Source organism: Salmo salar, chromosome ssa12 (genome assembly GCF_905237065.1).
Source record: "Salmo salar chromosome ssa12, Ssal_v3.1, whole genome shotgun sequence".
NCBI classification, from domain to species: Eukaryota; Metazoa; Chordata; class Actinopteri; order Salmoniformes; family Salmonidae; genus Salmo; species Salmo salar.
This window is the reverse complement of record NC_059453.1, coordinates 89,164,022-89,179,475: the sequence shown is the minus strand read 5'-3', so window position 1 is coordinate 89,179,475 and position 15,454 is coordinate 89,164,022. Positions and strand designations below refer to the sequence as shown.

Sequence of the window (15,454 nt, the reverse complement as noted above, 5' to 3'; positions counted from 1 at the left end):
TACAACAGTCAAACATTACAACAACAAACATTACAACAGTCAAACATTACAACTACAAACAACAGTCAAACATTACAACAACAAACAATACAACAGTCAAACATTACAACAGTCAAACATTACAACAGTCAAACATTACAACAACAAACATTTCAACAGTCAAACATTTCAACAGTCAAAAATTACAACAACAAACATTACAACAGTCAAACATTACAACAACAAACATTACAACAGTCAAACAATACAACAGTCAAACATTACAACAACAAACATTACAACAGTCAAATATTACAACAACAAACAATACAACAGTCAAACATTACAACAAACATTACAACAACAAACAATACAACAGTCAAACATTACAACAGTCAAACATTACAACAACAAACATTACAACAGTCAAATATTACAACAACAAACATTACAACAGTCAAACATTACAACAACAAACATTACAACAGTCAAACAATACAACAACAAACATTACAATAACAAACATTACAACAACAAACATTACAACAGTCAAACATTACAACAGTCAAACATTACAACAGTCAAACAATACAACAGTCAAACATTACAACAACAAACATTACAACAGTCAAACATTACAACAGTCAAACATTACAACAACAACATTACAACAACAAACATTACAACAACAAACATTACAACAGTCAAACATTACAACAGTCAAACATTACAACAGTAAAACATTACAACAGTCTAACATTACAACAGTCAAACATTACAACAACAAACATTACAACAACAAACATTACAACAGTCAAACATTACAACAGTCAAACATTACAACAGTCAAACATTACAACAACAAACAATACAACAGTCAAACATTACAACAGTCAAACAATACAACAGTCAAACATTACAACAGTCAAACATTACAACAGTCAAACATTACAACAACAACATTACAACAACAAACATTAAAACAGTAGAACATTACAACAACAAACATTACAACAGTCAAACATTACAACAACAAACATTACAACAGTCAAACATTACAACAACAAACAATACAACAGTCAAACAATACAACAGTCAAACATTACAACAGTCAAACATTACAACAGTCAAACATTACAACAACAAACATTACAACACTCAAACATTACAACAACAAACATTTCAACAGTCAAACATTACAACAACAAACATTACAACAGTCAAACATTACAACAACAAACAATACAACAGTCAAACATTACAACAACAAACATTACAACAACAAACATTACAACAACAAACAATACAACAGTCAAACATTACAACAGTCAAACATTACAACAACAAACATTACAACAGTCAAATATTACAACAACAAACATTACAACAGTCAAACATTACAACAACAAACATTACAACAGTCAAACAATACAACAACAAACATTACAATAACAAACATTACAACAACAAACATTACAACAGTCAAACATTACAACAGTCAAACATTACAACAGTCAAACAATACAACAGTCAAACATTACAACAACAAACATTACAACAGTCAAACATTACAACAGTCAAACATTACAACAACAACATTACAACAACAAACATTACAACAACAAACATTACAACAGTCAAACATTACAACAGTCAAACATTACAACAGTAAAACATTACAACAGTCTAACATTACAACAGTCAAACATTACAACAACAAACATTACAACAACAAACATTACAACAGTCAAACATTACAACAGTCAAACATTACAACAGTCAAACATTACAACAACAAACAATACAACAGTCAAACATTACAACAGTCAAACAATACAACAGTCAAACATTACAACAGTCAAACATTACAACAGTCAAACATTACAACAACAACATTACAACAACAAACATTAAAACAGTAGAACATTACAACAACAAACATTACAACAGTCAAACATTACAACAACAAACATTACAACAGTCAAACATTACAACAACAAACAATACAACAGTCAAACAATACAACAGTCAAACATTACAACAGTCAAACATTACAACAGTCAAACATTACAACAACAAACATTACAACACTCAAACATTACAACAACAAACATTTCAACAGTCAAACATTACAACAACAAACATTACAACAGTCAAACATTACAACAACAAACAATACAACAGTCAAACATTACAACAACAAACATTACAACAACAAACATTACAACAGTCAAACATTACAACAACAAACATTACAACAACAAACATTACAACAGTCAAACATTACAACAGTCAAACATTACAACAGTCAAACATTACAACAACAAACAATACAACAGTCAAACATTACAACAGTTAAACATTACAACAGTCAAACATTACAACAGTCAAACATTACAACAACAAACAATACAACAGTCAAACATTACAACAACAAACATTACAACAACAAACATTACAACAACAAACATTACAACAGTCAAACAATACAACAACAAACATTACAACAACAAACATTACAACAACAAACATTACAACAACAAACATTACAACAGTCAAACATTACAACAACAAACATTACAACAGTCAAACAGTACAACAGTCAAACAATACAACAGTCAAACATTACAACAACAAACATTACAACAGTCAAACATTACAACAGTCAAACAATACAACAACAAACATTACAACAGTCAAACATTACAACAGTCAAACAATACAACAACAAACATTACAGCAACAAACATTACAACAGTCAGACATTACAACAGTCAAACATTTCAGCAGTCAAACATTACAACAGTCAAACATTACAACAACAAACAATACAACAGTCAAACATTACAACAGTCAAACATTACAACAGTCAAACATTACAACAGTCAAACATTACAACAACAAACATTACAACAGTCAAATATTACAACAGTCAAATATTACAACAGTCAAACATTAAAACAACAAACAATACAACAACAAACATTGCAACAACAAACATTACAACAGTCAAACATTACAACAACAAACATTACAACAGTCAAACATTACAACAGTCAAACAATACAACAGTCAAACATTACAACAACAAACATTACAACAGTCAAACATTACAACAACAAACATTACAACAACAAACATTACAACAGTCAAACATTACAACAACAAACAATACAACAGTCAAACATTACAACAGTCAAACATTACAGCAACAAATATTACAACAACAAACATTACAACAACAAACAATACAACAGTCAAACATTACAATAACAAACATTACAACAACAAACATTACAACAGTCAAACATTACAACAGTCAAACATTACAACAGTCAAACAATACAACAGTCAAACATTACAACAACAAACATTACAACAGTCAAACATTACAACAGTCAAACATTACAACAACAAACATTACAACAACAAACATTACAACAACAAACATTACAACAGTCAAACAATACAACAACAAACATTACAACAACAAACATTACAACAACAAACATTACAACAGTCAAACATTACAACAACAAACATTACAACAGTCAAACAGTACAACAGTCAAACAATACAACAGTCAAACATTACAACAACAAACATTACAACAGTCAAACATTACAACAGTCAAACAATACAACAACAAACATTACAACAGTCAAACATTACAACAGTCAAACAATACAACAACAAACATTACAGCAACAAACATTACAACAGTCAGACATTACAACAGTCAAACATTTCAGCAGTCAAACATTACAACAGTCAAACATTATAACAACAAACAATACAACAGTCAAACATTACAACAGTCAAACATTACAACAGTCAAACATTACAACAGTCAAACATTACAACAGTCAAACATTACAACAACAAACAATACAACAGTCAAACATTACAACAGTCAAACATTACAACAGTCAAACATTACAACAGTCAAACAATACAACAGTCAAACATTACAACAACAAACAACAGTCAAACATTACAACAGTCAAAGAATACAACAGTCAAACATTACAACAACAAACATTACAACAACAAACATTACAACAACAAACATTACAACAGTCAAACATTACAACAACAAACATTACAACAGTCAAACATTACAACAGTCAAACATTACAACGTCAAACATTACAACAGTCAAACATTACAACAGTCAAACATTACAACAACAAACATTACAACAGTCAAACATTACAACAACAAACATTACAACAGTCAAATATTACAACAGTCAAATATTACAACAGTCAAACATTAAAACAACAAACAATACAACAACAAACATTACAACAACAAACATTACAACAGTCAAACATTACAACAACAAACATTACAACAGTCAAACATTACAACAGTCAAACAATACAACAGTCAAACCTTACAACAACAAACATTACAACAGTCAAACATTACAACAACAAACATTACAACAACAAACATTACAACAGTCAAACATTACAACAACAAACAATACAACAGTCAAACATTACAACAGTCAAACATTACAGCAACAAATATTACAACAACAAACATTACAACAACAAACAATACAACAGTCAAACATTACAATAACAAACATTACAACAACAAACATTACAACAGTCAAACATTACAACAGTCAAACATTACAACAGTCAAACAATACAACAGTCAAACATTACAACAACAAACATTACAACAGTCAAACATTACAACAGTCAAACATTACAACAACAAACATTACAACAACAAACATTACAACAGTCAAACATTACAACAACAAACATTACAACAACAAACATTACAACAGTCAAACATTACAACAACAAACATTACAACAGTCAAACATTACAACAACAAACAACAGTCAAACATTACAACAACAAACAATACAACAGTCAAACATTACAACAGTCAAACATTACAACAACAAACATTTCAACAGTCAAACATTTCAACAGTCAAACATTACAACAACAAACATTACAACAGTCAAACATTACAACAACAAACAATACAACAGTCAAACATTACAACAACAAACATTACAACAACAAACATTACAACAACAAACAATACAACAGTCAAACATTACAACAGTCAAACATTACAACAGTCAAACAATACAACAGTCAAACATTACAACAGTCAAACATAACAACAGTCAAACAATACAACAGTCAAACATTACAACAACAAACATTACAACAGTCAAACATTACAACAACAAACATTACAACAGTCAAACAATACAACAGTCAAACATTACAACAACAAACATTACAACAGTCAAATATTACAACAACAAACAATACAACAGTCAAACATTACAACAAACATTACAACAACAAACAATACAACAGTCAAACATTACAACAGTCAAACATTACAACAACAAACATTACAACAGTCAAATATTACAACAACAAACATTACAACAGTCAAACATTACAACAACAAACATTACAACAGTCAAACAATACAACAACAAACATTACAATAACAAACATTACAACAACAAACATTACAACAGTCAAACATTACAACAGTCAAACATTACAACAGTCAAACAATACAACAGTCAAACATTACAACAACAAACATTACAACAGTCAAACATTACAACAGTCAAACATTACAACAACAACATTACAACAACAAACATTACAACAACAAACATTACAACAGTCAAACATTACAACAGTCAAACATTACAACAGTAAAACATTACAACAGTCTAACATTACAACAGTCAAACATTACAACAACAAACATAACAACAACAAACATTACAACAGTCAAACATTACAACAGTCAAACATTACAACAGTCAAACATTACAACAACAAACAATACAACAGTCAAACATTACAACAGTCAAACAATACAACAGTCAAACATTACAACAGTCAAACATTACAACAGTCAAACATTACAACAACAACATTACAACAACAAACATTACAACAGTAGAACATTACAACAACAAACATTACAACAGTCAAACATTACAACAACAAACATTACAACAGTCAAACATTACAACAACAAACAATACAACAGTCAAACAATACAACAGTCAAACATTACAACAGTCAAACATTACAACAGTCAAACATTACAACAACAAACATTACAACACTCAAACATTACAACAACAAACATTTCAACAGTCAAACATTACAACAACAAACATTACAACAGTCAAACATTACAACAACAAACAAAACAACAGTCAAACATTACAACAACAAACATTACAACAACAAACATTACAACAGTCAAACATTACAACAACAAACATTACAACAGTCAAACATTACAACAACAAACATTACAACAATCAAACAATACAACAGTCAAACAATACAACAACAAACATTACAACAACAAACATTACAGCAACAAACATTACAACAGTCAAACATTACAACAGTCAAACATTACAACAACAACATTACAACAACAAACATTACAACAGTAGAACATTACAACAACAAACATTACAACAGTCAAACATTACAACAACAAACATTACAACAGTCAAACATTACAACAACAAACAATACAACAGTCAAACAATACAACAGTCAAACATTACAACAGTCAAACATTACAACAGTCAAACATTACAACAGTCAAACATTACAACAACAAACATTACAACACTCAAACATTACAACAACAAACATTACAACAACAAACATTACAACAGTCAAACATTACAACAACAAACATTACAACACTCAAACATTACAACAACAAACATTTCAACAGTCAAACATTACAACAACAAACATTACAACAGTCAAACATTACAACAACAAACAAAACAACAGTCAAACATTACAACAACAAACATTACAACAACAAACATTACAACAGTCAAACATTACAACAACAAACATTACAACAGTCAAACATTACAACAACAAACATTACAACAATCAAACAATACAACAGTCAAACAATACAACAACAAACATTACAACAACAAACATTACAGCAACAAACATTACAACAGTCAAACATTACAACAACAACATTACAACAACAAACATTACAACAACAAACATTACAACAGTAGAACATTACAACAACAAACATTACAACAGTCAAACATTACAACAACAAACATTACAACAGTCAAACATTACAACAACAAACAATACAACAGTCAAACAATACAACAGTCAAACATTACAACAGTCAAACATTACAACAGTCAAACATTACAACAACAAACATTTCAACAGTCAAACATTACAACAACAAACATTACAACAGTCAAACATTACAACAACAAACAATACAACAGTCAAACATTACAACAACAAACATTACAACAACAAACATTACAACAGTCAAACATTACAACAACAAACATTACAACAGTCAACCATTACAACAACAAACATTACAACAATCAAACAATACAACAGTCAAACAATACAACAACAAACATTACAACAACAAACATTACAGCAACAAACATTACAACAGTCAAACATTACAACAACAACATTACAACAACAAACATTACAACAACAAACATTACAACAGTAGAACATTACAACAACAAACATTACAACAGTCAAACATTACAACAACAAACATTACAACAGTCAAACATTACAACAACAAACAATACAACAGTCAAACAATACAACAGTCAAACATTACAACAGTCAAACATTACAACAGTCAAACATTACAACAACAAACATTTCAACAGTCAAACATTACAACAACAAACATTACAACAGTCAAACATTACAACAACAAACAATACAACAGTCAAACATTACAACAACAAACATTACAACAACAAACATTACAACAGTCAAACATTACAACAGTCAAACAATACAACAGTCAAACAATACAACAACAAAACATTACAGCAACAAACATTACAGCAACAAACATTACAACAGTCAAACATTACAACAACAAACATTACAACAGTCAAACATTACAACAGTCAAACATTACAACAGTCAAACATTACAACAACAAACATTACAACAGTCAAACATTACAACAGTCAAACATTACAACAGTCAAACATTACAAAAACAAACAATACAACAGTCAAACATTACAACAAACATTACAACAACAAACATTACAACAGTCAAATATTACAACAACAAACATTACAACAATCAAACATTACAACAACAAACATTACAACAACAAACATTACAACAACAAACATTACAACAACAAACATTACAACAGTCAAACATTACAACAACAAACAATACAACAGTCAAACATTACAACAGTCAAACATTACAACAGTCAAACATTACAACAGTCAAACAATACAACAGTCAAACATTACAACAACAAATATTACGACAACAAACATTACGACAACAAACAATACAACAGTCAAACATTACAACAGTCAACCATTACAACAACAAACATTACAACAGTCAAACTTTACAACAGTCAAACATTACAACAGTCAAACAATACAACAGTCAAACAATACAACAGTCAAACATTACAACAGTCAAACAATACAACAGTCAAACAATACAACAGTCAAACATTACAACAGTCAAACATTACAACAGTCAAACATTACAACAGTCATACATTACAACAGTCAAACATTACAACAACAAACATTACAACAACAAACATTACAACAGTCAAACATTACAACAACAAACATTACAACAGTCAAACATTACAACAACAAACATTACAACAATCAAACAATACAACAGTCAAACAATACAACAACAAACATTACAACAACAAACATTACAGCAACAAACATTACAACAGTCAAACATTACAACAGTCAAACATTACAACAACAACATTACAACAACAAACATTACAACAGTAGAACATTACAACAACAAACATTACAACAGTCAAACATTACAACAACAAACATTACAACAGTCAAACATTACAACAACAAACAATACAACAGTCAAACAATACAACAGTCAAACATTACAACAGTCAAACATTACAACAGTCAAACATTACAACAACAAACATTACAACACTCAAACATTACAACAACAAACATTACAACAACAAACATTACAACAGTCAAACATTACAACAACAAACATTACAACAGTCAAACATTACAACAACAAACATTACAACAATCAAACAATACAACAGTCAAACAATACAACAGTCATACATTACAACAGTCAAACAATACAACAGTCAAACATTACAACAGTCAAACATTACAACAGTCAAACATTACAACAGTCATACATTACAACAGTCAAACAATACAACAGTCAAACATTACAACAGTCAAACATTACAACAGTCAAACATTACAACAGTCAAACATTACAACAGTCAAACTTTACAACAGTCAAACAATACAACAGTCAAACATTACAACAGTCAAACATTACAACAGTCAAACATTACAACAGTCAAACATTACAACAGCAAACATTACAACAACAAACATTACAACAACAAACATTACAACAGTCAAACATTACAACAACAAACATTACAACAACAAACATTACAACAACAAACATTACAACAGTCAAACATTACAACAGTCAAACATTACAACAGTCAAACATTACAACAGTCAAACATTACAACAGCCTAAATCACAATTGTAGGTATGTTTTTTCTTCTTCAATGTAACCTTTTTTTTGTCGCACAAGAAAACAGTGAACAGAAATATGAATTCAAACCTCTGTTGCTACAATGTTTAGTTACCCACCGTCTCATGGACCTCCAGTGGCTGTCTGGGCACCAGGGCTGTGATGTTCCTGTCCTCATCCAGCTGCGCCCTCACCTCTACCCCCTCCAGCTCCAACGCTCCTCCCCTGTCCCTCTGGGCACGCAGTTGTCTGGTAGACAGATGTATGGTGCATTTATGTAAGTGTTATCTAATCGATCTTTAACAATGACTAACAGAAACCCTCTAGTACCCACCTGACGACGTGGGTGAGACAATGATTAACAGAAATCCTCTAGTACCCACCTGGCGACGTGGGTGAGACAATGATTAACAGAAATCCTCTAGTACCCACCTGGCGATGTGGGTGAGACAATGATTAACAGAAATCCTCTAGTACCCACCTGGCGACGTGGGTGAGGGTCTCCAGGGCCTGGGTGAGCTGGGCCAGCTTGGCATCCCTCTCCCCAGGGGGTAGCTGGGCTATATAATAAGAAGAAGAAGAAAAAGAAGAATATAACTTTATTGACTACACAATGAAGAAATTACTTTGGCTTCACAATAAAATGAATGAAACAAGAACATGTGTTCTATTCCCTCTATAGTCCACTACTTTAGACAGTCTGGAGAAGGGTAGTCCACTACTTTAGACAGCCTGGAGAAGGGTTGTGCACTACTTTAGACAGCCAGGAGAAGTGTATTAAAACATGATGGGTACCTAGTTCTGGGACCTCTGTCTCCTCTCCATTCAGCAGTATTAAAACATGATGGGTACCTAGTTCTGGGACCTCTGCCTCCTCTCCATTCAGCAGTATTAAAACATGATTGGTACCTAGTTCTGGTACCTCTGCCTCCTCTCCATTCAGCAGTATTAAAACATGATGGGTACCTAGTTCTGGGACCTCTGTCTCCTCTCCATTCAGCAGTATTAAAACATGATGGGTACCTAGTTCTGGGACCTCTGTCTCCTCTCCATTCAGCAGTATTAAAACACGATGGGTACCTAGTTCTGGGACCTCTGTCTCCTCTCCATTCAGCAGTATTAAAACATGATTGTACCTAGTTCTGGGACCTCTGCCTCCTCTCCATTCAGCAGTATTAAAACACGATGGGTACCTAGTTCTGGGACCTCTGCCTCCTCTCCATTCAGCAGTATTAAAACATGATTGTACCTAGTTCTGGGACCTCTGCCTCCTCTCCATTCAGCAGTATTAAAACATGATGGGTACCTAGTTCTGGGACCTTTGTCTCCTCTCCATTCAGCAGTATTAAAACATGATGGTACCTAGTTCTGGGACCTCTGCCTCCTCTCCATTCAGCAGTATTAAAACATGATGGGTACCTAGTTCTGGGACCTCTGCCTCCTCTCCATTCAGCAGTATTAAAACATGATGGTACCTAGTTCTGGGACCTCTGCCTCCTCTCCATTCAGCAGTATTAAAACATGATGGGTACCTAGTTCTGGGACCTCTGTCTCCTCTCCATTCAGCAGTATTAAAACATGATGGTACCTAGTTCTGGGACCTTTGTCTCCTCTCCATTCAGCAGTATTAAAACATGATGGTACCTAGTTCTGGGACCTCTGCCTCCTCTCCATTCAGCAGTATTAAAACATGATGGGTACCTAGTTCTGGGACCTCTGCCTCCTCTCCATTCAGCAGTATTAAAACATGATGGTACCTAGTTCTGGGACCTCTGCCTCCTCTCCATTCAGCAGTATTAAAACATGATGGGTACCTAGTTCTGGGACCTCTGCCTCCTCTCCATTCAGCAGTATTAAAACATGATGGGTACCTAGTTCTGGGACCTCTGCCTCCTCTCCATTCAGCAGTATTAAAACATGATGGTACCTAGTTCTGGGACCTCTGCCTCCTCTCCATTCAGCAGTATTAAAACATGATGGGTACCTAGTTCTGGGACCTCTGCCTCCTCTCCATTCAGCAGTATTAAAACATGATGGTACCTAGTTCTGGGACCTCTGCCTCCTCTCCATTCAGCAGTATTAAAACATGATGGTACCTAGTTCTGGGACCTCTGCCTCCTCTCCGTTGAGCAGAGCCTGGGCCAGTTCATAGTAAAGCTGGTAGGAGGATTGGATTAGTGTACGACCGTACCACACCTTGTTCACCGCCATGGTCTGGGCATCCAGGTCCCACATGACGCTCATGGCATACCTGGACACACGGACACGCACAGAGGGACACACAGACAGCTGTTAATGAGGTAAGGACATACAGCCTCAGTCTACTGGATAGTTCCAACCAACGTTATGAGAGTGACCTAAGACTAAATGAATCATCCTGATAAACTTCACTGAGGTTTACAGAGCAGAGGTCAGAGTGAGTGTTGTTCCTTCACCTGTCCACTCCTCCCAGCAGAGAGCAGAGGTCAGCACTGAGGACAGCAGGCAGCATGTCATACCTGCGGTTGGCCAGGTAGTATGTGGTGGCCCTGAGAACATGACAGGAGAAAGAGTTACTGGAGCTAACACAGTCACCAGCAGGGGGCGACTGTCCCCACAACATCAGACCATACTGACTGTCAGACTGGGGGAGGGAGATGGATAAGAGGGACATGCCATACCCGTTGACTTAGGGAAAGTAATAACCGTTGACTTAGGGAAAGTAATAACCGTTGACTTAGGGAAAGTAATAACCGTTGACTTAGGGAAAGTAATAACCGTTGACTTAGGGAAAGTGGTTATTCCAGGGTCACTTTAAGGGAGGAGTTATCCATGATCCACTAAATTATATTTTGAAAGAAGCAAAATATTTTAAGTATATGTTTTCTTTTCAGTCTCCTCCATTTCCACTGAATGATGTTAACTGAAAAGATTTCTTTCCTAATAATAATAATAATAATAATAATGTAAAATTAACAAATTTACAGAAAGACCTGTGTGAAGGCCAACTTACAGAAGAAGAACTTTTTGAGGCAATACAATATTTTCAGTCTGGAAAAACACCAGGGCTTGACAGTATACCAGTAGAGGAATATCAAACCTTTTTTGATGTCCTCAAAGATCCATTATTAGCATGTTTTAATTACTCTTATACAAACAGTAGACTTTCAGGTACTCAACAAGTAGTTCTGATTTCATTACCACTAAAACAGGACCCAGGTGGGAAGTATAAAGATCCAGTCCGTTTAAAAAAACTGGAGGCCTCTAACACTTCAATGTTGTGATGCGAGAAGCCTGGCAACTGCATAGCACATAGAATAAAAAAGGTTTTACCAAATATTGTTCATCCTGATCAGACAGGTTTTTTACACGGACGATATATTGGAGATAATTTACGACAATTACTTGGAATAATTGAACATTATGAAACATCGAAGATACCAGGTCTGGTCTTCATAGCAGATTTTGAAAAGGTGTTTGATAAAGTACGACTAGAATTTATGGATTTCTTTAATTTTCGCGAATCTCTTATACAATGAGTTAAAGTTATGTATCGCAACCCCAGATGTAAAATAATAAATAATGGTTTCTTCTCAGAAAATCTAGAGCTTTTAAGGGGAGTAAAACAAGGCTGTCCGTTGTCTCCATATCTATTTATTATGGCCATTGAAATGCTAGCTATTAAAATTAGATACAACAAGAACATCAAGGGGTTAAAAATCCAGGGGGATGTATACCGATGACTCTAGTTTTTTTCTTAAGTCCGCAATCTGGATCCCTACACAGTCTCATTGAAGATCTTGATCACTTTTCTAGCCTCTCTGGATTAAAACCTAATTATGACAAGTGTACCATATTACGTATTGGATCGTTAGAAAATACAGTGTTTACACTACCTTGTAGTTTACCAATAAAATGGGCGGATGGTGAAGTAGACATACTTGGTATTCACATCTCAAAAAATATAAATGAACTTACCACAATTAATTTCAATAGAAAGTTAACAAAAAAAATAGATACGATTCTGCAACCATGGAGAGGTAAATACTTGTATATTTATGGAAAAATCACATTGATTAACTCTTTGGTCCTATCACAGTTTACTGACTTACTAATGGTCCTATCACAGTTTACTGACTTACTAATGGTCCTATCACAGTTTACTGACTTACTAATGGTCCAATCACAGTTTACTTACTAATGGCACTGCCTACTCCAGATGACACATTTTTTAAATCATATGAGCAAAACATATTTCATTTTATTTGGAATGCTAAGCCAGACAAAATTAAATGTGCCTATTTATATAATGAATATGAGTTTGGGGGGGGGGGGGGCTAAAATTAATAAATATTAAAGCTTTAAAACTCCCACTAAAAGCTTCACTCATACATAAATTAAACTTAAAATCAAAATGGTTCCTCAGTAGATTATTAAGAAAAGCTCGTCCTTTGTTCAAAAATTGCTTTTTTTGCCTTCATGCAGATTACAGCTTCTCATTTCCGACTAATTGGAAAGGAAATGTTGTTTAAAGTATCACCCTTTCTTAAACAAGCCGTACAAAGCTGGTTACAATTTAAGTTTTATCCTCCAGAAAACATAGAACAAATATTACAACAAATGTTCTGGTTAAACTCAAATATACTAATGAATAAAAAAAACATTCTTTATGGATTTTTTTTATTAAACTGGTATTATATTTATTAAAGACATTATGAATAGAAACGGAGGAGTTATGTCACATACACAGTTATCGAAAATACATGGGAATATCTGCCCAATACGAATTTACAACCAACTGATTGCAGCACGACGACAAAAATGGAGGAGGCAAGTGGAAAAGGGAGGAGGTAGGTAACTTGTTTGCCTGCCATATATTAAAGATACAAACTGGCTGAAAGGAACTGGCATAAATAGAAAAAATATACCAGTTTCATCTAAGGACAAAAATGTTGACAGATGCGCCATACAGGTTGAAAAGTAAATGGGAAGAGATTTTCGATGTACTGATTCCATGGCACATGGTTATGAACTGGTACAACAAACTACACTTGATTCAACAATTAGAGTTTTTCAATTTAAGTTATTGTATAAAATTCTTGCCACCAACAGAATGCTATGTATATGGGGCATACAACAATCTCAGCTCTGTAGATTTTGCTGAGAAGAGACAGAATCAATAGATAATTTATTCTGGTATTGCTCCTATGTAGCTTGTTTCTGGTCACAGGTTCAGGAATGCTTAAAAAAATCCCAACTTGCACTTAAAATTAACCTTACAAATAGCAGTGTTGGGCGATTTGGAAAGCCATAGTCAGTCAATAAATAATATAATAATACTGGTAGGAAAGCCACAGTCAGTCAATCAATAATATAATAATATAATCATACTGGTAGGAAAGACACAGTCAGTCAATGAATAATATAATAATACTGGTAGGAAAGACACAGTCAGTCAATCAATAATATAATAATATAATCATACTGGTAGGAAAGCCACAGTCAGTCAATAAATAATATAATAATACTGGTAGGAAAGCCACAGTCAGTCAATCAATAATATAATAATATAATCATACTGGTAGGAAAGACACAGTCAGTCAATGAATAATATAATAATACTGGTAGGAAAGCCACAGTCAGTCAATGAATAATATAATAATATAATAATACTGGTAGGAAAGACACAGTCAGTCAATGAATAATATAATAATACTGGTAGGAAAGCCACAGTCAGTCAATGAATAATATAATAATACTGGTAGGAAAGCCACAGTCAGTCAATGAATAATATAATAATATAATAATACTGGTAGGAAAGCCACAGTCAGTCAATAAATAATATAATCATACTGATAGGAAAGCCACAG

At 33.2% G+C, this 15,454-nt stretch overlaps 1 protein-coding gene across 1 annotated transcript in view; it reads right to left on the bottom strand.

The window, feature by feature from the left end:
- Positions 1 to 9,712: 9,712 nt before the first annotated feature.
- Positions 9,713 to 15,454, bottom strand: part of LOC106594939 (DIS3-like exonuclease 1) — a 42,006-nt gene continuing 36,264 nt past the window's right edge. Inside the window, 4 exon segments of the mRNA XM_045692144.1 lie at positions 9,713 to 9,854; positions 10,087 to 10,165; positions 11,702 to 11,856; positions 12,041 to 12,133. Coding sequence (XP_045548100.1) covers positions 9,713 to 9,854; positions 10,087 to 10,165; positions 11,702 to 11,856; positions 12,041 to 12,133 — 469 coding nt within the window.